Raw genomic sequence first — 23,542 nt, forward strand, 5'->3', positions numbered from 1 at the left:
GACTGGTAAACGAATGATTTCACTTTTGTAATCCCCCTATTTGTTTACCTCAGACTGTCATGTACATAGCAAGTCAGTCAGATGACATGTCAGTCCTGATGCATGTGAATGTGTTTTCAGACAAACGTTTGTTCGGCTGCACCATCTCTGCACAGACACATGGGTGCACAGCACCTCCATCCCGATAGACAAGGAGGAGAAGAATTCCATCATGAACAAGGTAGGCAGCACAGGAGATCCTGGGGAGTTGTACAGGAAGCTACTCATGCAGCTAGTCAGCGGGGGCAGCTTATGTCATGGGGCATCTTCCTGAGGCAAGGGAGATATCTGACCAGAAAAGTCCAGTTTCCACCCTTGCCAAACTAGGCTGGAATTTCTGAGAGCGATCATAGCTTCACCAATGGCTATTACGAGTTATGTCCCTTCTATGTCCCTCCTATTGACCAATCAGATTTCACCTCTCATATCAAATAAAATGGTGTTGCCTAGTGAAGACGATCTGATCAATAATCAAGATCTGTATTCTTCCTTCGAGAAGTGCACCATAACCCATGAACACCTTCATTAAAAACATGAAAAGATTTGGAAACTATCTGTTGATGCTAAGTTGTCGGTACACATGCCTTGCAAGTCTTGCAATACATCAAAACCTGCACGGCAGTTTACAAACTGGATGTCGATTTTGATTGGACTTACATAGACTTGTTTGTCCAGCCAAAATATAACTCCATAGTTCCAGCCTATTTGGGTGGAAACGGGACTTTTATAGTCAGTTAACTCCCTTGCCTCAGGAAGATGGTCATGGGGCCGCGGGGCAGCTCATATCCATATGCTGGGGCAGCTGTAATATCTACTCTCTAACCCAGGTTGTGGCATCTTATCTGACCAAATACTGCTTTAACACCCAGCGGTCAAGGGGTAGATGGAGCAGGGCGTAGTGGTTAAAGCTTTCGCTTATCACGCTGAAGGCGTACATCGGGGCAATGTGTGATGCCCATTTCTGGTGTCCCCTGCACAGATGTTGCTTATATAATGCTAAAGGCGACGTAAGACCCCACTCATTCATGGCATGGTAGGATGAATGATAACTTGCTAGATTCTATGAGGGCAAATTGTGGTTGTCTATCACCCCAAGGGAGCTTAGGAGGCAATCTGATGTACTCTTGATAGTTGGGGTGAAATACGTAATGTCCTTCGGAGGGGAGGAAGTGGACTGTTGTTACAATCAAGACCATGACAATGAAATAGTGTTCACATTTTAGACTCATCAAAACATTTTCCAGTTACATTTGAAATTGTTTGAACAGAAACTGGCAACATTTCAGAGTGACCCGAGTCCTTGCTTGGACTCCGATGATGATGATGATGATGATGATGATGATGATGATGATTTAAACTTTGATTTTGATGCTGACAAGTCCATTGTGGTACGATTGATATTAATTTCCCCTCCGATGGCAATCTGGCTTCCCACCTCCGCCTCCACCCTCCTCCACCTTCCTCCACCCAGCCGTGCTTATGCTGCACAATTACTGGATCCACTGCATCATCACCCCCATGATGACCTTGGGGTTTGAATATCTCCCCCGCAACCAATGCTGGCTGTGAGAGGCGACCCCGTGGGGATTCCGGGGTAGCTTTGGTCCCCAGCAACCAATACTGGCTGTGAGAGGCGACCCCTTGGGGATTCCGGGGTAGCTTTGATCCCCAACAACCAATGCTGGCTGTGAGAGACCACATAATGGATTGGGTGGCCAGGCTCCGTGACTTGGTTGATAGAATGTCATAGTACCCTGATGGCGTGGATCATTGCTCATAATATCAATTATTGGATTATCTGAGTGTAGCTTTAAACCACAAAGATACTTTTTTAAATCAGTTCAAATGTGTTTATATTAAATGCAGAAGAGACTTTTGTCTGCAGGAAAATGACTGACAGCTTTTTACCCCCCCCCAGGCATAAAATGCTGGGGGATATAGTCAACACCTCGCCTGTCTATCCGTCGTAATCATTTAATTTCCGGAGTTTATCTCATTTATATTTTTCTCGAATTCCATGGAAACAATTTAGACTTTGTCTCAAAATGGGGGGTAGGTGTCGTTTCCAGGGCACAACTTGAAAACTGTGGAAGACTTTTCATCCAAACCTGATGCATGTATTAACCAAGGGCTGAAGTGGTGCCTTTTGCTATTTAAGAATTTTTCAAACTTTGATTTTTTCCTTTTTAGATGAAACAGAGGTAGGTGTTGTTTCTGGAGCAGAACTAAAAAACTATTCAACATTTTTTCATCCAAACTTGGTACATGTATTAATAAAGGGCTGAAGTGGTGCCTTTTGCTATTTAGGAATATTATTAAAATTATTTTTTTCCTGTTTCCATGGCAACAAGTTTGACTTTTGACTCTGTTGTTCATAGTGGTGTGTTTGTCCGGACCATAGCTCTGAAACTAATAGGTACACTTTCTTGAAGCTGCGCACACACAAAGACCAGCTTGATTTTGACTCTGCTCATATTTGTGTGTACCTGACATAGAAATATAATGTTCCCAATCCCAATTACTACTCTTGTATAGGGACAGACATTAGTGAACAATAGTGAACATTGCTGAACATACCTGAACATTATCGAACATTATTGAATGTTATTTAACTTTATTGAACATTATTGAACACAATTGGGCATAAGTGAAGAACCAAACAAGTAGCTCTGCAAGCATACTTGATAGTTTCACAATATTAAACCAATAAGTATTCAACATGCCACAGTATTTCTCTACTCCCTTTTTGAAGGGTAACCCTGGTAACCATCCTGCTTCTATCTGTGTCCGCCAGGTTGGGTGTGCCAAGATCAAGGAGGACAAAGAAGCGTTTGCCATCGTCCCAGTGTCGCCACAGGAGGTGCGAGACCTGGACTTCGCCAACGATGCCAGTCAAGTCCTGGCTGACATTGCGAACAAGTTGGAGAAAGGTGCTATAACACAGAACGAGAGAAGGTAAGAGAGGGAGGAATGAAGGAGGACAGGATCAGTTGTTGTAGATGAACAAGAAACTCTTTCAGAAGATGGAGAACTCATGATGGAATTATTCATGCTAAATTACTTTATGAGGAACTTGCATTTTCTGATTTGCTGTATAAAATGCTATCAAATTCAATACTTGTAATTATTCTTCACTGTCCCATGTGGAATAACATTCAGAGTGAGTGAGTTAAAATTTAACGTCACATCGGCATTATTTCAGCCATATATGACATGAGCATATATAGGATTAGTTTTGTTTTGTTTTGTAGTGTATCTGTTTACCTACAGATATAGGTGTACCAGAGCATGTCATGTTGCCATGGTATTTGAGGCCAGTAGGGGCTTGTCATGTTGCTAAGGGGAATATGATCTACAGGAATTAGTTCTGTTGGCATGGTGATAAGCGCTACCTCGGTTACTACGCGCGGTAACGCATGGCTCTCAAAATGTATGTACACTTTTAATACTGAGAGTTTTACACAGACATGATTGTATTCTTGTTCGTTGTTCATTTGCACATAACGCTTCTCATTGCATAATCAACTGTTTATTGTTGAATAGAGTTCTAATAATCTGTTTTAAAACCGCGGCAAGTCCCGGAAATACAATTGTTCTACTAGCTAACTTTTCACACTATACATCCTTTGATCTTAGAAGCACATGCATGCAATAAAAGAGAACCACAAGCGAAGTTCATATCCTTAATCAGTGGGCAATCCAATTTGAGGCGACACTGTTAACTCACATGTAGTTGCTGTCACAACACGACGGTCATTCCTTTTGATTCGGATCAAGTAACCGTATCAAATCAATTAATCTGGCTTGAATGTGTATCTATATTTGTATTAATGTGTATGAATGCGCACGTGAATACATTCTAGTGCTGGTCAAAACTCTCGTTTTCCGTATTTTAAGCAACATGACCAATCAATGCCACTGTTACACTCTGTACTCTGTGTAATGAATTGTGATTGGCTCTTCACTCATAGCGTCTGTTACTACCATTATCGATCGATATTTTCATGTAAGTAGACTACTTTCACATTGAATGTGACAGTTAAGGCTTGTAAATAATAACAAATGGCGAAAACATAATGGATATATATTTTTACACTTTGAAGGGTAAACAACTTGTATCATTGCAATGTGCGAGACAAGGTGAAGATCGTGAGATTGGCCGAGCGCTCTCCCCCGCCTCCGCCTCAGTTAATCGGCTCATCGTCTATAATGCCCACCAATTATTTGGACCCCATTGGTAGCGTTGTAGCGAGGGACCACTGTATTAGTTCTGTTGGCATGGTGAATGAGGTCAACAGGAACGAGTTGTGCTGGCATGGTGATTGAGGTCTACAGGAATTAGTTCTGTTGGCATGGTGATTGAGGTCTACAGAAATTAGTTCTGTTGCCATGGTGATTGAGGTCTACAGGAACTGGTTCTGTTGGCATGGTGATTGAGGTGTACAGGAACGAGTTGTGTTGGCATGGTGATTGAGGTCTACAGGAACGAGTTATGTTGACATGGTGATTGAGGTCTACAGGAACGAGTTGTGTTGGCATTGTGTTTGAGGTCTACAGGAACTGGTTGTGTTGCCATAGTGATTGAGGTCTACAGGAATTAGTTCTGTTGGTATGGTGATTGAGGTCTACAGAAATTAGTTCTGTTGCCATGGTAATTGAGGTCTACAGGAACTGGTTGTGTTTGCATGGTGATTGAGGTCTATAGGAACTGGTTGTGTTGGCATGGTGATTGAGGTCTACAGGAACTGGTTGCGTTGGCATGGTGATTGAGGTCTACAGGAATTGGTTGTGTTGCAGGTTTGTGACCCAGCTGCTCTCTGATCTTATCTTCTTCCTGGCGCTGGAGGAGATCGGCTCCACGATGGATCCTCTGGAGCTGGAGGCCAGCAAGGAGGACCGGGAGAGACAGAAGCTGCTCCGGGAACAGAACATTCTCAAACAGGTGAAGTACAAGGGTGGTCTGGAGTCCTGGGGGCATGGGTAGCTAGAACATCCTCAAGCAGGTGACGGTGGTAGAGAGTCCTGGGTGCGTGGGTAGCGAGAACATCCTCAAACAGGTGACGGTGGTAGAGGGGTCCTGGGTGCGTGGGTAGCTAGAACATCCTCAAGCAGGTGACGGTGGTAGAGAGTCCTGGGTGCGTGGGTAGCTAGAACATCCTCAAGCAGGTGACGGTGGTAGAGGGGTCCTGGGTGCGTGGGTAGCTAGAACATCCTCAAGCAGGTGACGGTGGTAGAGGGGTCCTGGGTGCGTGGGTAGCTAGAACATCCTCAAGCAGGTGACGGTGGTAGAGGGGTCCTGGGTGCGTGGGTAGCTAGAACATCCTCAAGCAGGTGACGGTGGTAGAGAGTCCTGGGTGCGTGGGTAGCTAGAACATCCTCAAGCAGGTGACGGTGGTAGAGGGGTCCTGGGTGCGTGGGTAGCTAGAACATCCTCAAACAGGTGACGGTGGTAGAGGGGTCCTGGGTGCGTGGGTAGCTAGAACATCCTCAAGCAGGTGACGGTGGTAGAGAGTCCTGGGTGCGTGGGTAGCTAGAACATCCTCAAGCAGGTGACGGTGGTAGAGGGGTCCTGGGTGCGTGGGTAGCTAGAACATCCTCAAGCAGGTGACGGTGGTAGAGGGGTCCTGGGTGCGTGGGTAGCTAGAACATCCTCAAGCAGGTGACGGTGGTAGAGGGGTCCTGGGTGCGTGGGTAGCTAGAACATCCTCAAGCAGGTGACGGTGGTAGAGGGGTCCTGGGTGCGTGGGTAGCTAGAACATCCTCAAACAGGTGATAGTGGTAGAGGGGTCCTGGGTGCGTGGGTAGCTAGAACATCCTCAAACAGGTGACGGTGGTAGAGGGGTCCTGGGTGCGTGGGTAGCTAGAACATCCTCAAACAGGTGACGGTGGTAGAGGGGTCCTGGGTGCGTGGGTAGCTAGAACATCCTCAAACAGGTGACAGTGGTAGAGGGGTCCTGGGTGCGTGGGTAGCTAGAACATCCTCAAACAGGTGACAGTGGTAGAGGGGTCCAGTGTTGGGGGTAGCTAGAACATCCTCAAGCAGGTGACGTAGATTCCAAGATGCTAGAGGCATCTCATCATTGGGTTGTTAGCCCAGTGGGTTGAACCTGCTAACTTGCTAAAAGTAAAAAATAGACAACAGACCAAGCTCATCCTCAGTGGTGCTTATGATCGGAATATGCCTGGACCAGTGGTGCTAGTTTTGGCCAAGTGCATTATTAGTCCATTAACCATTGTGTTTAAAGAAAGGGAGGAACATGCTTATGATGCTTGTATTGTTTTTATGACCATTAGACTGATTTAACTACCTATCATGTCAAACTGTTTTGCCCAAAGAATCCATTTTTTTCTGTAACCGTTTGGATGTCAACCTGAAATATCCCGTTATCATTCAGATCTTCAAGATCCTGCAAGCCCCGTTTGTTGATCATGGTGATGGCGAGGGCCCCTTCTTGAAGATGGAGGAGCTGGCGGACCAGCGTCACGCCCCCTTCCGCCATATCTGCCGCCTGTGTTACCGCATGCTGAAATTGTCCCAGCAAAACTACAGGAAGAACCAGGTACAGGCTGCAAGGGGGATAACTTCTACACAGGCTGCAAGGGGGATAACTTCTACACAGGCTGCAAGGGGGATAACTTCTACACAGGCTGCAAGGGGGATAACTTCTACACAGGCTGCAGGGGGATAACTTCTACACAGGCTACAGGGGGATAACTTCTACACAGGCTACAGGGGGATAACTTCTACACAGGCTACAGGGGGATAACTCCTACACAGGCTGCAAGGGGGATAACTTCTACACAGGCTACAGGGGGATAACTTCTACACAGGCTGCAGGGGGATAACCTCTACACAGGCTGCAGGGGGATAACTTCTACACAGGCTGCAGGGGGGGTAACTTCCACACAGGCTGCAGGTGGGATAACTCATGCACAAGCTACAGGGGGGATAATTCCTACACAGGCTACAGGGAGGATAACTCCTACACAAGCTACAGGGGGGATGACTCCTACACAGGCTACAGGGAGGATAACTCCTACACAAGCTACAGGGGGGATGACTCCTACACAGGCTACAGGGAGATAACTCCTACACAAGCTACAGGGGGGATAATTCCTACACAGGCTACAGGGAGGATAACTCCTACACAAGCTACAGGGGGGATGACTCCTACACAGGCTACAGGGAGGATAACTCCTACACAAGCTACAGGGGGGATGACTCCTACACAGGTTACAGAGAGATAACTCCTACACAAGCTACAGGGGGATAACTCCTATACAAGCTACAGGGGGATAACTCCTACACAGGCTACAAGGGGGATAACTCCTACACAGGCTACCAGGGGTGTGGGGGGGATAACTCCTACACAGGCTACAGGGGGATAACTCCTACACAGGCTACCAGGGGTGTGGGGGGGGGTAACTCCTACACAGGCTACAAGGGGGATAACTCCTACACAAGCTACAGGGGGATAACTCCTATACAAGCTACAGGGGGGATGACTCCTACACAGGTTACAGAGAGATAACTCCTACACAAGCTACAGGGGGATAACTCCTATACAAGCTACAGGGGGATAACTCCTACACAGGCTACAAGGGGGATAACTCCTACACAGGCTACCAGGGGTGTGGGGGGGATAACTCCTACACAGGCTACAGGGGGATAACTCCTACACAGGCTACCAGGGGTGTGGGGGGGGGTAACTCCTACACAGGCTACAAGGGGGATAACTCCTACACAGGCTACAGAGAGATAACTCCTACACAGGCTACAAGGGGATAACTTCCACACAGGCTGCAGGGGGGATAACTCCTACACAGACTGTGTGTTTGCAGGATCAGGTTCAGTACATCCAGACTGTTTGTGTTTGCAGGATCAGGTTCAGTACATCCAGACTGTTTGTGTTTGCAGGATCAGGTTCAGTACATCCAGACTGTTTGTGTTTGCAGGATCAGGTTCAGTACATCCAGACTGTTTGTGTTTGCAGGATCAGGTTCAGTACATCCCGACTGTTTGTGTTTGCAGGATCAGGTTCAGTACATCCAGACTGTTTGTGTTTGCAGGATCAGGTTCAGTACATCCAGACTGTTTGTGTTTGCAGGATCAGGTTCAGTACATCCCGACTGTTTGTGTTTGCAGGATCAGGTTCAGTACATCCAGACTGTTTGTGTTTGCAGGATCAGGTTCAGTACATCCCAACTGTTTGTGTTTGCAGGATCAGGTTCTGTACATCCCAACTGTTTGTGTTTGCAGGATCAGGTTCAGTACATCCAGACTGTTTGTGTTTGCAGGATCAGGTTCAGTACATCCAGACTGTTTGTGTTTGCAGGATCAGGTTCAGTACATCCAGACTGTTTGTGTTTGCAGGATCAGGTTCAGTACATCCAGACTGTTTGTGTTTGCAGGATCAGGTTCAGTACATCCAGACTGTTTGTGATTGCAGGATCAGGTTCAGTACATCCAGACTGTTTGTGATTGCAGGAGTACATTGCCACAAAGTTGCCATTCATGCAGAAGCAGATCGGGTACGATGTTCTGGCAGAGGAAACGATCACAGCACTACTGCACAACAACAGGAAGTTGCTTGAGAAACACATCACAGCATCAGAAATCGAGACATTTGTCAGTCTTGTGCGCAAGAAAAAGGAGCCAAGGTGAGACAGTTCTCCAGCCGCGTTGCGATGAGTGGACAGTTTGTGTTCAATTTGGCAGGCTATTTTTAGGCTATTCAGATAAATTGGACCTTTTCTTATTTCTACGTAGGTCTTTTATCACTTGTCAGCTGTACTGGAAATTAAAGTGAATTCAAATTTCTTGAATTGATAGAAATGTAATTATATTTGTGTGAGATTTTCCCATGTCATGCTTACTTTTGTATGATAATTATATTCTAAGGTTCTCATAATTCATCAACAACTTGATGTATAGAAAGAATTCTTCTTAAAGGCATATGATGCTAGTAACTATAGAAACACATTGCCTGGCAACCCTATCAAGAGATGTTAGATGTCAGAACATCAGCAGTCAGGAAACTAATACTTGCCAGAACATGAAACCAGTTCCTACTGGAAACTTACTCTTATAACAAAATAACTTTCTACATTTACCAAATTGCACAATCAATGCCAACTTCAGTGGCTTTACCTAATCTGACTATATAACCTACCTTGACTAACGAACTGCTGTTTTCAGTGATGCTGAGTTGAAACTTAACTACAGGTAAAGCGCAATGTGTGACCTGCGGGTGAACCCTCTCCAAAACCCTAAACCCTCTAATACTGACAGTTCTTATTAATCAGATTACAACTGTGTGTATATATATATATATATATATATATATATATATATATATATATATATATATATATATATTCTAATACTTCCTTATACTTATTTTAGGCAGTTTCAGGTAACACATATATTTGATTGTTGAATTGATTAGAACACTTGTGATGATGTATGAATGGGGTTTGGTTGGACACTCTGAGAATGAGGCCCTGGATGGGTCACACCTGGATGGGTCGCACCTGAATGGGTCGCACCTGAATGGGTTGCGCCTGGACGGGTCGCACCTGAATGGGTCGCACCTGAATGGGTTGCGCCTGGACAGGTCGCACCTGAATGGGTCACACCTGAATGGGTCGCACCTGAATGGGTTGCGCCTGGACACCTGGACGGGTGGCATCTATATGTGTCACAACTGGACAGGTCGCACCTGGATGGGTTGCGCCTGGACGGGTCGCATCTGGATAGGTCGCACCTGGACGGGTCGCACCTGGATGAGTGACCAGGCGATGGTGACCACCAGAGAGGATATGATGACTCCCCTGGGGACCCAGGGTAGAATGTGTCCCAGAATGTGTCCCTAAATTGGAAAGCTGGGATGGCAGGTTAGAGTTGATCCCCAGCAATTTATGCTGGATGTAAGAGGCACCTTAGTGGAACAGGTGGTCAGTTGGTGTCGTGTCGTCATGCTCCAGCTGCGTGGATCATTGCTCATAATATCAATCACTGGATTGTCTGGTCCAGACTCAAATATTTACGTATTGACGTCATTTGGCTGTGATATTGTTAAGTGTGGCAAAACACACACGCTTTGAGCAGTGCTTGATGGACTGCTGAGAAAAACTTGAATATTGCTTTAAGCTGCTTTCATATTGCTGACTATGTTGTGATATAGCTGGAATATTGCTGACTACAAACAGCTGTAGCTTTGATGTTGCTGACTATGTTGTGATACATCTGGAATATTGGTGACTACAAACAGCTGTAGCTTTGATATTGCTGGCTATGTTGTGATACACCTGGAATATTTCTGACTACAAACAACTGTAGCTTTGATATTGCTAACTATGTTTTGTGATATAGCTGGAATATTGCTGACTACAAACAACTGTAGCTTTGATATTGCTGGCTATGTTGTGATATAGCTGGAATATTGCTGACTACAAACAACTGTAGCTTTGATATTGCTGGCTATGTTGTGATATAGCTGGAACATTTCTGACTACAAACAACTGTAGCTTTGATATTGCTGACTATGTTGTGATATAGTCCAGTTTCCATCCTTGCCGAACAAGGCTGGAATTTCCAGGCTGATCGTAGCGCCACCAGTGGCTAATATGAGTAACATACCTTCTATGTCCCTTCTATTGACCAATCAGATTCCATCTCTCATATCACTTGCATTTGCTTCAAACAAACTGGCGGCACCCAGTCAAGATCAATATTAGAATAAAACAGGTCTTACCTCGTGAACTACATCAAATCACGTGAGCACCGTGATTAAAAATGACAGTAAATGGTTTTGTCATAGTGTAATACAGAAACAGTGATAGAGTAGTGTGAACAGTTGTGTGTAAACAGTATCAATAAACCACATCAGCCTGAGACATGCATCACTTAATGGTTAATACGACACAACAAATGTAGAAACCTAAGTGTTGAGCATTGATGTTACGCTTTGCAACAAGCTTGTCTCACAGAAATAGAGAGCTTAGTGTTCTCTGTTAATTCACTGCAAAAATAAAACTTGCCTTCCTCCCATGACTGTGCTTGCAATGGGAATATGTTGTGCTTTAGAGCAGTACATGGTACTACATGGTGCCTGTAGTGGTTGAAGGCTAGTTCTGGTAAGTTAAGGAAAGGCAATTCTCAGGATCTTATTCCTGTGTTAAACTGCAACCTAGCATATAGTTATTTATAAGGCTACTTCACATATTAAATTGACATTACAATTTTTATTAACAGACAAATATTTTAAGATTTAAATTTTTTTTCAAGATTACATTTAGTTGTTTCAGCGGACGGGTTTAAACAATCAGGAATATGGAATAATTTTTTTTGACTAATATCTATTGAAGGAGCATGACTTCCCCTTGTTCCACTGCCCATCCCAAACAAGCACAGAATTTGAAAACATCACTGAGTTTTACCATGCAATCAAACCCACTGCTTACCTACCAACTACTTTCACATGGCACTTCTCTGAATTCTAGCTTTTTCCATAATAATATTCCTGTGTAAGGAAGTTTGGATTGTATGTGCATGAATGCATTAACACTACCCTCTGTCGCGGCACAGATTGGACAAGTTTGGCCACGAGGAGATGAAACAGGGCCGAACCCAGGCGCCCGCCCACAGGTCTGTCACGATGTCCCCGCCCACTGCCCCACCCTCACAAGTAGATGCATCATGCACCAGTCAGTTGGACTGTCGGCACCCAGTTTCTACCTATTCAGACCTCTGTGTTGGCTGCCCTTTCAGTACCGTGTTGTGGTTGATGGATAGGAATCTACAGGGAATATGGATTCAGGACTTGTGCAATTATTTTTGACTAAAATTTTGTTTCATCTTGTCAGCCAATGATACCAGTACATAAGTTTATGGTACCACTGTCACTGTTGGTAAAAGTTTGGACCCCGGAAAAAAATTCTAATTTGATCCTGAATATGGAATTCAGAGAATTTGATGGTATGACCATAGGTGAATATCCTTGGCACTGTTGTTGAATTTGATGTAACCACAACTTTGAATTTTGTAATCTATAATTGAAGATATAATTATTTAAATATGCCAACAACAACTGAAAAAGTACTATTCTATGAATATTAGCTTCCGTGGTGATACAGCCATCAAATCGGCTGTTTCCATCAGAGGTGGTTTATCGTGATTTGACAACCTCTGATTGACCAATCAGAATTGAGTAGTTTTCAAATTCATGGTAGAATGTGGAATTTGATAGTCCCTGATTCCACACATACAACCATCATTCCCTTATTGACCTCGCTGTTAGTCATATTCCGCTGCCCATGTTAAATATTGTCAGTGTTGTGGTAGTCAACTTCGTGACAAGATGAAGTAGTTGCAGCAAGTCCTGCCTCCATGGAATGTCTCCACCTTCATGCCTGGTGCTTGTTCCATCCGATCCTTCCACTAGAGGCTATGGTACCGTGCTTTATATTCAGATATTGCAGTATGTATGTATATGTCTCTAGTAATGAATAGACCTGGGGTTCGATCTGTATATTGTTCCAAAGATAAATCAACCTGAAATATGATGTGGAAGCCTTCTTGCATGTATTGGAGTATTTTTTTGAAATAGTATTTTGAAATTTTTATAAAGAAAATGCCTTTTGATATGTTCTACTTCAGAGCAGTTTCATGCTTGTTCCTGTAATAGACAACTGCTGATCTCTCCTGGTCAGTCTTCTCCTGGTCCATGACCGGTTTAGTGGTCTGCATGAGGAAGACAATTTTGAGTAGCCTCCCTTTAGTCATGCCTCTGCGTCATATGTCTTACAGAAGATCAGCTCAACAAATTGGAGTTTTCAGGAAAATAGTACAACTGTCTTGCTTGGTGATTGGTTCATTCTACTTCCGCGATGTAGTGAAACGGCAGCCACAGTTACCTCAGTCTTTTTTGTTCTGTTTTTGTGTAGGACTCCATTCCAGGATAGACATTGCAGTGCTTTAGGCATGACCTAGATCAAACCTTTTTACATTTCCACCCCCATTTTATGAAATTGTAGATGGAGACACTAGCATGTTGATGGTAAAGATAACGTGTCTCAGCTATCTACACATCACGTTTGAAGCCTGCACTTTGTGTACTAACTCAGTCTATTAACCATTCATAATTATATTTCAATTGTCTTTATGAAACAATTCGGCTAAAGTTTGTATTTAAACAATTTCGCAATGAATGCTTGTCTCTATTGTCAGCTTACAGTATTTAATCAGCCTGTCCCGCAAGCTCGCATATAGCGTATATTTATGTGCTAAACCATCTAACTTGCAAGCTACATATAGGTGTGAACCAACTAATGCCTCAAGGCCTGTAGTATGTGGAACACCACCAATAACACGTGTAGGTGGACTAATACGGGTGATAGCTAACTGGACATTGTTGTTGCACTGTTCCATGTCTTTGTTTGGGAGTCTGGGTAAACTTCACTATTTGGTTTACTGCTAGGCACTTTACAGCATATCGCTGTCCTACATGCTTTGTATATTTTATATTTTGTTCCAATACACTCACACTTTCTTAGATGTTTATGTCCAGATTTCATTGACCATGTTTTTTAAATGCTGTGAATAATTCATAAGGGATTGGTGTAATTCTACACAGTCGAGCCTTGTTGGCTTGAACATGAAGGTACCAGGATGTTTAAATAACGTAAAATGATTGATGTACCGAAACCCGTCCATGACTCAGTCTGTGTGATGTGTTCATTCAGTTTCTTGCCAGGTATTGTGAAATGAAAATTTTAAATATTTAGTAAACTATTTATATATAGTTGTCAAGTGAGTAGCTTCACTTATATATGAGATATAGAAGTTCTGCAAATACATTTCTGATGTTTCAACCCAACTTCGAGACAATTACCGGTACATCCCATACGTCTTTCATTTGATACTCACCACCAAAAGAAACACAAACCATAGAAACATAGAGAAGTATGTAAGTTAAGAAGAGATGTTTCCAATGTGTACCACTTAATGACAAAGCTAACTATCAGTCAAGAGTTACCACAGACTGCCTTTATTCTCTTCACAATATGCTGCACGTGATATATAAACTTAATTGGCTAGACCTGCACGAGACAAATGGTGCATCTTGAGTCATGGATCCACGACGTCACCTGTGATGTGTTCAGGAGCATCGGTTCACACAAGATAACAGTACATGCATCAACCCAATCTAATATCTCTTAAATATGTGTAATTCTTCATATATGAACTAACATGTATGGTATTTGCGTTTCTTTTGTTGGTGAGTATATATATGTATATGGGCATACTTGCATGCGTCTGAGATGTCTCGTAGAACGAAGTTCCACTGTGTATCAACTCTTTGTACGCTTTTATTTATTGGGATTTGAAGGGTTTGTATTGTTAAACATGTTTGATTCCTCTCTAGTTTCAGATTCCTAATGTTTCAATATTAATTTATCTTGTATATAATGTTTAATTGCACATTTTATCAAACCATCAAACAATGTGGCATATGAAGGACGTTGAGTTAACATTTTAGATTCAATGAAGGATTTCATAATCTGTCTTGTGGCCGTGGGTACTTTCAGGATCATGGAGCACTATCAGATGTTCAGGTCCACAGGTCCCTATGCTTTGTGTATACGCCATCTATTGTGGATGGGGTGGTACCGAGGAGTCCTGACCCTCATACTATCACACTGATTTGCGTCGGCCAGACTCCGGTATTTACTGGTTGATAGGACATAGCAACACACGCCCTCACTCACTGTTTATAGCCTGTTTATTGATGTAAAGGAAGATGATGTGGAGCAGAATCCTTCTTGCATGATTTCATTCTGTCTCCAATATGAGCCCAATGTGGACATGTATTGTCTTCAGAAGACTGCAGGCATAGACCAACCTCATACAATGCCCGGTGCAATACAGATAGCATGCAGAGCATGGGCATGCATTGACCCTATAGATAGACATTGCTACATTGCCAGATCATTTGCAAAGCTTTCCAAAAGATAAGGTAGTGTTCACTGTTATTAACTTCATGTGTAATGTCCCTTGTATTCTTCTCAATCAGAACCACTTCAACAAGATTCTTTTATTGAGTCCTCATGATCTATATGTTATAACCCTCAAGAATGACCAAGCCTACTATCAGTGTTGATATGTGTAGAACATCATTTATTCCATGCCTAGTATTCTCCTACATCCTGTTCAGTGTGTATTGCTGGTTATGTCCAGTGTGGTATGACATGGATGGCTGTGGTATAAGTGATGGTTGTGTGTGTTACAGGTTCTTGGACTACCTGTCAGACCTGTGTGTCTGCAACAAGGTGGCCATCCCCGTCACACAGGAGCTCATCTGTAAGTGTCTGCTGGACAGGAAGAATGCAGACATACTCATCGAAACCAGGTACTGGCTCAACAACAGGGGATATGAAATACCACAAAGAGTCATGGGATGTGGCAGGAAGTACTGCAGGGAATTATGCTATGCAGAAGGGAATTATAGGATACAGAAGGGAATTATAGGATACAGAAGGGAATTATAGGTTACAGAAGGGGATTTTAGGTTACAGAAGGGAATTATAGGTTACAGAAGGGAATTATAGGATACAGAAGGGAATTATAGGTTACAGAAGGGAATTATAGGTTACAGAAGGGAATTAAAGGTTACAGGAGGGAATTATAGGATCCATCTATCTGTTTGTTTTCACATATGCATATGTTCAGATTTGCTTCATGTATGGATAGGATATTCTTAAAGCATGTGAACTGACTGTCACTAGAATAGCTGGTAACCTTGACAACCCAGAGCTGCTAGAAACAGTATGTGTCTAGATGGGAATAAGTCCAAAGTGGAATCTCATCTCAGGCATCAATAACATTTGTCTTTGTCACAGAGAGGTGAGGGGGCATGGATGATCCAACTAAGGTGCCGCACTTCATTGTGCGGACTGCATATCTATCATGGGTTCAGATTTTGGTTTTGTAGTTTTTGTAAGCACCATACCCATGCTAGTGGAAAATTGGAAAAACATCTTGGACCTGCATCTCTTCAGGCTTTTCCCTCACATAACTTGTGACACGCCATGATGTGAATGGAATATTGTTGCAACAAACTCACTTGTTCACAGTGATTTTAGACTTCATGAAGTCTTCTTGACGGACCAAAAGATGACCGTATCTTGGTCTACAGGGGAAGTGTCTGCTAGATAGTGATTCAAATCTCAGCTTATACAGTATTGTTTCACGATACAACATATAGGAGATCATCTGACAGGCCTGTATCAAGATACAAACAAACCAGTACATGAGAATTTTCAATTAAATTGTCAGCAGAGAACCCTTTAGTTGGACTGTAGACAAGATGAAGATGTTGTTTCGACAATTATGTTGTCCTAAATGGCCTGACTGTGTGTAGTGGAAGGTAACCTGAGCTAACAGATAGATGTAGCTGTTGAGAAATGACTTTGCTGGGACCTTGCTTCTCTGAGGCACACCCACTGAAACCCGTGGAGAGAAGTCCATCTGAGCTGGTGATGCGTGTTTCTTCAATCTGTACTGACAGTTACATGTTTATTCCCTTCCTAGACTTGCTACAAGGACCCTGACAGGGTATATCCCAAAGAAGTGAGTAGTTGTCCTATGCCAGGGTTTCAGGTGTAACTGTCTCTCTCTCTTCAGGTATAGAGCATGGCCTTGGACTATTTAAAACATGGACTCTAGTCCACTGTTGCTACTGTAGGCCTTCTGGAAGCTTCGCCTCACACTCATACCACATGCATGACTTTGTCTGAGGAGCGACAGCATAACACATTGCTTATCATCTGTGGCCCTTACTAGAGGAGTCTGATAACATTGTCTTTCTCAATCTTGCTGCATGCACACTTCTGTCTGAGGAAGGAAATTATTATTCAGGGACCTTACAACAGAGTTTCTGGAAACCATTCATAAGTGTTATTCGGCATCTGGTACTTTGTCAGAGGAGGTATATGATATCATAGTACATAACTTCTATTAGAGGGATATCATTGTACACCACCTCTGATAGAGTTTCACTGGTAACCAAGTCTCTCTCAGTCCAAGGAGTCACCATAAACAACTTTGATGTCAGGGTTCACAGAAGCTATAACCTGCTAATTCTTGTGACACACTAGAAGCAATGTAACATTTTCTTCAGCTTTCACAGTTTGAATCATTTTCCCTGATCTCTTGTTTCGTACATAATTTAAATGCCCATATGAATAGTTTATGCATTAATGTTTGTTAGTGGCCTCAAGAACATGTCCTGTGAAACCTTCAAGATATACTGATGGGACGCAAAACAATATTCATTCTGGACTATGCTACAGTATCAGACAAGTCACTCATCCTGTTATAGGCCTGGTTGAAGTTAACAAATGGCCCTGATCAAAAGTCATCTTACTGCTAAGATGGTCGTAACCCCCATACTTAAGCATTCGCATACAATAGTAGTAGTGCTAAGCTTGCTTTGTGGAACGGGACCCAATGTCACACATTTGCATTATTTGCTAATTAACCTGCCCTGAATCCATACGCTGACACTTTGAAATAAACACATCAGGTTAATTTTTTAAAGAAGGATTCATTGTGGCAAAGGAAGAGGACCCTGTAAAGCAGTACCAGTGATGTTCAGTCTGTCGTTTAGAGGAGGTTGATGTAGTGGGGCTGCATGAGGTGTAGGACCAGGTCCTCCCACACAGACGGGGGACACATCTCCTCCAGACCCTTCTCTGTTGTGACTCGTGCTTCATGAAGTCTTACCATACTTAATGTGGGTCACAGGCAGTTGGTGAAGGGGTTTGCTGGTGACAGACATTTTGTAGGGGTGACAGAGGGGGCCAGCTGATCAGACATTTTGTAGGGGTGACAGAGGGGGCCAGCTGATCAGACATTTTGTAGGGGTGATAGAGGGGGCCAGCTGATCAGACATTTTGTAGGGGTGACAGAGGGGGCCAGCTGGTGATAGGCATTTTGTAGGGGTGACAGAGGGGGCAAGCTGGTGATAGGCATTTTGTAGGGGTGACAGAGGGAGCCAGCTGGTGATAGGCATTTTGTAGGGGTGACAGAGGGGGCAAGCTGGTGATAGGCATTTTGTAGGGGTGACAGAGGGGGCAAGCTGGTGATAGGCATTTTGTAGGGGTGATAGAGGGGGCCAGCTGGAGACAGGCATTTTGTAGGGGTGACAGAGGGAGCCAGCTGGTGATAGGCATTTTGTAGGGGTGACAGAGGGGGCAAGCTGGTGATAGGCATTTTGTAGGGGTGATAGAGGGGGCAAGCTGGTGACAGGCATTTTGTAGGGGTGACAGAGGGGGCCAGCTGGTGATAGGCATTTTGTAGGGGTGACAGATGGGGCCAGCTGGTGACAGGCTGATAATAGGTGGATCACAGGCAGCTCCACAGGCCTTTACAGGACCAGGACCAATCTAGTGAACCATCACAACCAACCTGTAACAAACAGAACCCAACCCTTGCTTGTGACCAATTACTCCAAAATAACCTGAAAATGCAACCTCTGGCAATACAGAAAAACACTGCACACCAACTCATACGAAATATGACAATGGCAAAGAAAAATTAGAGATAAATCTGGTCCAGTACTAAAAGCTTTTTGTCAATCCTTTTCCTTGAAATCTCATAAATAAGGTTAATGTGCATTTTGCATGTTATGCATGTGCTATGTCCTCGGTCCAGGTGTGGGAAAAAGGCAACTTTAGTATACACAGACTCCTATAGATGATAGTCACCACTCTCAGATTACTTTATGAAGTGTAGTATCCAGCCGTCAACCTCACCCAAGCAGGATTGTGAAGATCTTTGTGGTAGGTTGTCCATGTGATAATAGACTCATATCACCCCAGCAGGATTGTGAAGATCTTTGTGGTAGGTTGTCCATGTGCTAACAGACTCATATCACACCAGCAGGATTATGGAGAACTTTGTGGTAGGTTGTCCATTTGATTGGCCTTGTATCACCCCAGCAGGATTGTGAAGAACTTTGTGGTAGGTTGTCCATTTGATAATAGACTCATATCAACCCGGCAGGATTGTGAAGAACTTTGTGGTAGGTTATCCATGTGATAATAGGATTGTATCACCTCAGCAGGATTGTAGAGAACTTTGTGGTAGGTTGTCCATGTGATAATAGCTTTGTATCACCTCAGCAGGATTGTGGAGAACTTTGTGGTAGGTTGTCCATGTGATAATAGCTTTGTATCACCTCAGCAGGATTGTGGAGAACTTTGTGGTAGGTTGTCCATGTGATAATAGACTCATATCAACCCAGCAAGATTGTGGAGAACTTTGTGGTAGGTTGTACTTGTGATAATAGACTCCTGTCGACCCAGCAGGATTGCAAAGAACTTTGTGGTAGGTTGTCCATGTGATAATAGACTCCTGTCGACCCAGCAGGATTGCAAAGAACTTTGTGGTAGGTTGTCCATGTGATAATAGACTCCTGTCGACCCAGCAGGATTGCAAAGAACTTTGTGGTAGGTTGTACTTGTGATAATAGACTCCTGTCGACCCAGCAGGATTGCAAAGAACTTTGTGGTAGGTTGTCCATGTGATAATAGACTCCTGTCGACCCAGCAGGATTGCAAAGAACTTTGTGGTAGGTTGTCCATGTGATAATAGACTCCTGTCGACCCAGCAGGATTGCAAAGAACTTTGTGGTAGGTTGTCCATGTGATAATAGACTCCTGTCGACCCAGCAGGATTGCAAAGAACTTTGTGGTAGGTTGTACTTGTGATAATAGACTCCTGTCGACCCAGCAGGATTGCAAAGAACTTTGTGGTAGGTTGTCCATGTGATAATAGACTCCTGTCGACCCAGCAGGATTGCAAAGAACTTTGTGGTAGGTTGTCCCTTTGATAATAGACTCCTGTCGACCCAGCAGGATTGTTGAAAACTTTGTGGTAGGTTGAGCGTGTGATAATAGCGCTGTATCACTCCAGTAGGATTGTGAAGCTCTTTGTGGTAGGTTGTCCATGTGATAATGGCCTTGTATCACCCCAGCAGGATTGTGGAGAACTTTGTGGTAGGTTGTCCATGTGATAATAGACTCATATCAACCCGGCAGGTTTGTGGAGAACTTTGTTGTAGGTTGTGCATGTGATAATAGACTCATATCACCCCAACAGGTTTGTGGAGAACTTTGTTGGAGGTTGTCCATGTGATAATAGACTCATATCACCCCCAGCAAGATTGTGGAGAACTTTGTGGTAGGTTGTCCATGTGATAATAGACTCATATCACCCCCAGCAAGATTGTGGAGAATTTTGTGGTAGGTTGTCCATGTGATAATAGACTCATATCACCCCAACAGGTTTGTGGAGAACTTTGTGGTAGGTTGTCCATGTGATAATAGCCTTGTATCACCCTTGCAGGATTGTGAAGACGCAGGTTGAGGTGGAGCTGGTGGGCGATGGTGTGGATGGGCAGTTGATGGACAGTGTAGTCCTGGAGGAGGACGACGAGGTGGTGCTCATGTGGGACAACGATGTCAAATCACGCGGCATCAGGGAGCTCGCCATGGCAACCACAGACAGGGTGAAGGAAGACAAGGAGATCCTGGAATACTACAGGTTTGATTGGCAGCTTTTGTTACAGCTTTGGTGGAGACATTGTTCAACTCAGTTTTACTTTTGGAACATACTGGTTACTTCATGTGTTGTACCATGTTGTTGCTTGTTTCAGACATCAGTTGGATCTGTTCTCTCACATGTGCCTTGATCGTCAGTACCTTGCCATTAACAAGCTGTCTCAGGAACTGGATGTAGACCTCATCCTCAAGTATGTGCTGTAGTTTGTTCCTCAACCTGTTGTCAAGCAAAACAATAGGGCTTCAGTTTAGATAGATTTTGTGCCAATTGCTGACAGATAAGCTTAATATTTAGGACAATTTGATAAGACTTTGGGATCAGACTGTGGATAAAGTGATACAGGGCCTATCATAAGTCTATGTTAAAGGATGGAAGTTACAAAAGGAGTAAGGCACTGAACTCTATCGTGATCATTTTAGTACCTGTTGATTTTAGGGCAGAATAGGGGATGCCCAGTAGTCATTCAAGGCAGAATAGGCCCTCAGTACCTTCTTTGGCCTCTCCATTGGGGTAGTACTTGTTTGTTTGTTTGTTTGTTTGTTTGTTTGTTTGTTTGTTTGTTGTATAACGCGGCACTCAGCAGTACTCCAGCTTTATGAGGGCTCTTTGTAAATAATCAAGTCTGGACCAGACAATCCAGTGACTGACATCATGAACATCGATTCACGCAATTGGGATACGATGACATGCATCAACCAAGTCAGCGAGCCTGACCATTTGATCCTGTTAGTCGCCTTTTACGACAAGCATAGTCGCCTTTTACGGCAAGCATGGGTTGCTGAAGACCTAATCTACCCCGGATCTTCACAGGCACATTGGGGTCGTAGGTAGAAGGAACGCACAGTTCTTCTTACCATGATACATAATGCTGAGTGCAGTATACATCAATAACTACTCTTTCACTTCTACAAGGGATGTAAAGGGGACTCGCAGTTTGGCGCTATAGTCATTGAAACTAGAAACCCACTAATTTAGTTATTCTTAAGGTAAGGGTTATAACAAGGACCCTATGGTTTTCATACTTTTAAACGCTGTATGATATGTGACAGATGTGTGAAGAGCCCAGTTAGAATTGGTCTTCAGACACCCATGCTTGTCGTAAGAGTCAACTAACGGGATGGGTGGTCAGACTCGCTGACTTGGTTGGTGCACATCATCATGTTCCAATAGCTTGGATTGATGGCGATGATTTCAATCACTGGATTGTCTGGTCCAGACTTGATTATTTACAGACCGACGTCATATAGCTGAAATATTGCTGAGTGTGGCCTTAAACAACAAACAGACAAAACAAACAAGCAGCATGTCCGAAACATTCCTCTTGGTTTTAGTTCTTAGTATTGACCACTGTGTTGACAGATGCATGTCTGACGAGCTCCTCCCCGCTGTCCTGCGCGCCTCGTTCTGCCGCCTGATGCTTCACATGCATGTGGATCGCGACCCCCAGGAGCAGGTGAAGCCGGTCAAGTACGCCCGACTGTGGTCGGAGATCCCATCCCAGATCTCCATTGAAGAGTAAGTCGGACATAGCTGGGCTGTTGGGAAAACCTAGTGTTATTATGTATATAGTGTACTTTTTTCAGTCGCTATGTGGTGTTTCTTACCAGAGTAAATCTGAAATATGGGGGCAGTTATAAGGAAAGAGTCAGGATTGGTTAAGTCTTCTTGCTCAAGACAATATGCGATGTTGCATCGAGTTAGACAACGACCTGAAATCTACTGAACTGTGTATTAATCCTCACAGATCTCCATACAAAAGTAGATCAAATATTGATAATCGTTTGCAAAGCTAAGAAATTTAATGTGGTTCACAGGCATTGACTTTTGAAAGTTGTTTTGGAAGGGGAGTTTTAAAAAGTTACCAAATTTGGTGTAATTTTAGCACATAGGACTGAAGGTCCAACTGAACTTGTGGCGTGGCCTGTTGTCCGTCATCAAAATTAAAGTTAACTTTCCAGTTTTTCTTCAATCAGACTTATTGGATGATGAACCTGACATGGTTTCAAATAAGCATTAAAATCTCAGTGGTACATTCAGCTCTATGCCTGTAAATATCACTGAATGACTTTAAGTTCACTCAAATTATACCCGGTGAGCAGCAGTGCCTTAATTGGCAATAATTAGTGTCACAGCAATATTGGCATAACACTGTATAAGCATGCATGCCAGCTCCTGGAAACTGGGCCCCATTCCACAAAGCGATCTCTGCGCTACGATGATGGTAACTCCCATCTTTAACATAGACTTACAGTCGTCGTAGCATTAAGGTCGCTTTGTGGAACAGGGCCCAGAGCATCTGTGCCCACTTGCACTTAGTGATCTTAGTGCTAAGATGATCGTAACTCCGATACTTTAACATGGCTCAAAATCGTCGTAGCACTATGGTCGCTTTGTGGAATGGGGTTTAGAGCATCTGTTCCCACTTTCACAAAGCGATCATAACACTAAGATGATCGTAACTTCCATACTTTAATATTGGCTTACGATCGTCAAGCACTAAGGTCGCTTTATGGAACAGGGCGGAGAGCATCTGTGCCCACTTGCACAAAGCGATCTAAGCGCTAAGATGATCATAACTCCTATACTATAACATGGCTTACGATCGTCGTAGCGCTAAGGTTCCCTTGTAGAACGGGGCCCAGAGCATCAGGAATACTTGTTAAGGCTAACATCCAGGATTCCATATAGTCAGATGATGAAACAGTGACATTAGTTCTATATCCTGTTCTATAGCTATGAACCCTGGGGTTAGTGCTATATCGTGTCTGTGGACTTGAGTGTCTCTCCTGTACAGTAAACTACGGTTATAACGAACACGCTTATAACGAACTGACGGATATAACGAACTTACTTTTTTGGTCCCGACTTTTTGCT

At 43.6% G+C, this 23,542-nt stretch overlaps 1 protein-coding gene across 12 annotated transcripts in view; it reads left to right on the top strand.

Moving 5' to 3' along the window:
• The window catches only part of LOC124124191 (inositol 1,4,5-trisphosphate receptor type 1-like), a 193,875-nt gene that overhangs the window by 92,096 nt on the left and 78,237 nt on the right, over positions 1-23,542 (top strand). For 6 of the 12 annotated variants that reach the window (XM_046487300.2, XM_046487295.2, XM_048396591.1 and 3 more), the window contains exons 11-22: positions 121-220; positions 2,834-2,994; positions 4,837-4,981; positions 6,435-6,599; positions 8,528-8,700; positions 9,239-9,265; positions 11,630-11,689; positions 15,333-15,452; positions 16,634-16,672; positions 20,453-20,650; positions 20,763-20,858; positions 22,028-22,183. In XM_046487300.2, coding sequence (XP_046343256.1) covers positions 121-220; positions 2,834-2,994; positions 4,837-4,981; positions 6,435-6,599; positions 8,528-8,700; positions 9,239-9,265; positions 11,630-11,689; positions 15,333-15,452; positions 16,634-16,672; positions 20,453-20,650; positions 20,763-20,858; positions 22,028-22,183 — 1,440 coding nt within the window. The remainder of the gene's footprint in view (positions 1-120; positions 221-2,833; positions 2,995-4,836; positions 4,982-6,434; positions 6,600-8,527; positions 8,701-9,238; positions 9,266-11,629; positions 11,690-15,332; positions 15,453-16,633; positions 16,673-20,452; positions 20,651-20,762; positions 20,859-22,027; positions 22,184-23,542) is intronic. The other 6 variants (XM_048396594.1, XM_048396597.1, XM_048396592.1 and 3 more) reach the window with 6 other exon arrangements.

Source organism: Haliotis rufescens, unplaced genomic scaffold, assembly GCF_023055435.1.
Source record: "Haliotis rufescens isolate VD_foot unplaced genomic scaffold, xgHalRufe1.0.p SCAF_157, whole genome shotgun sequence".
Classification (NCBI taxonomy): Eukaryota; Metazoa; Mollusca; class Gastropoda; order Lepetellida; family Haliotidae; genus Haliotis; species Haliotis rufescens.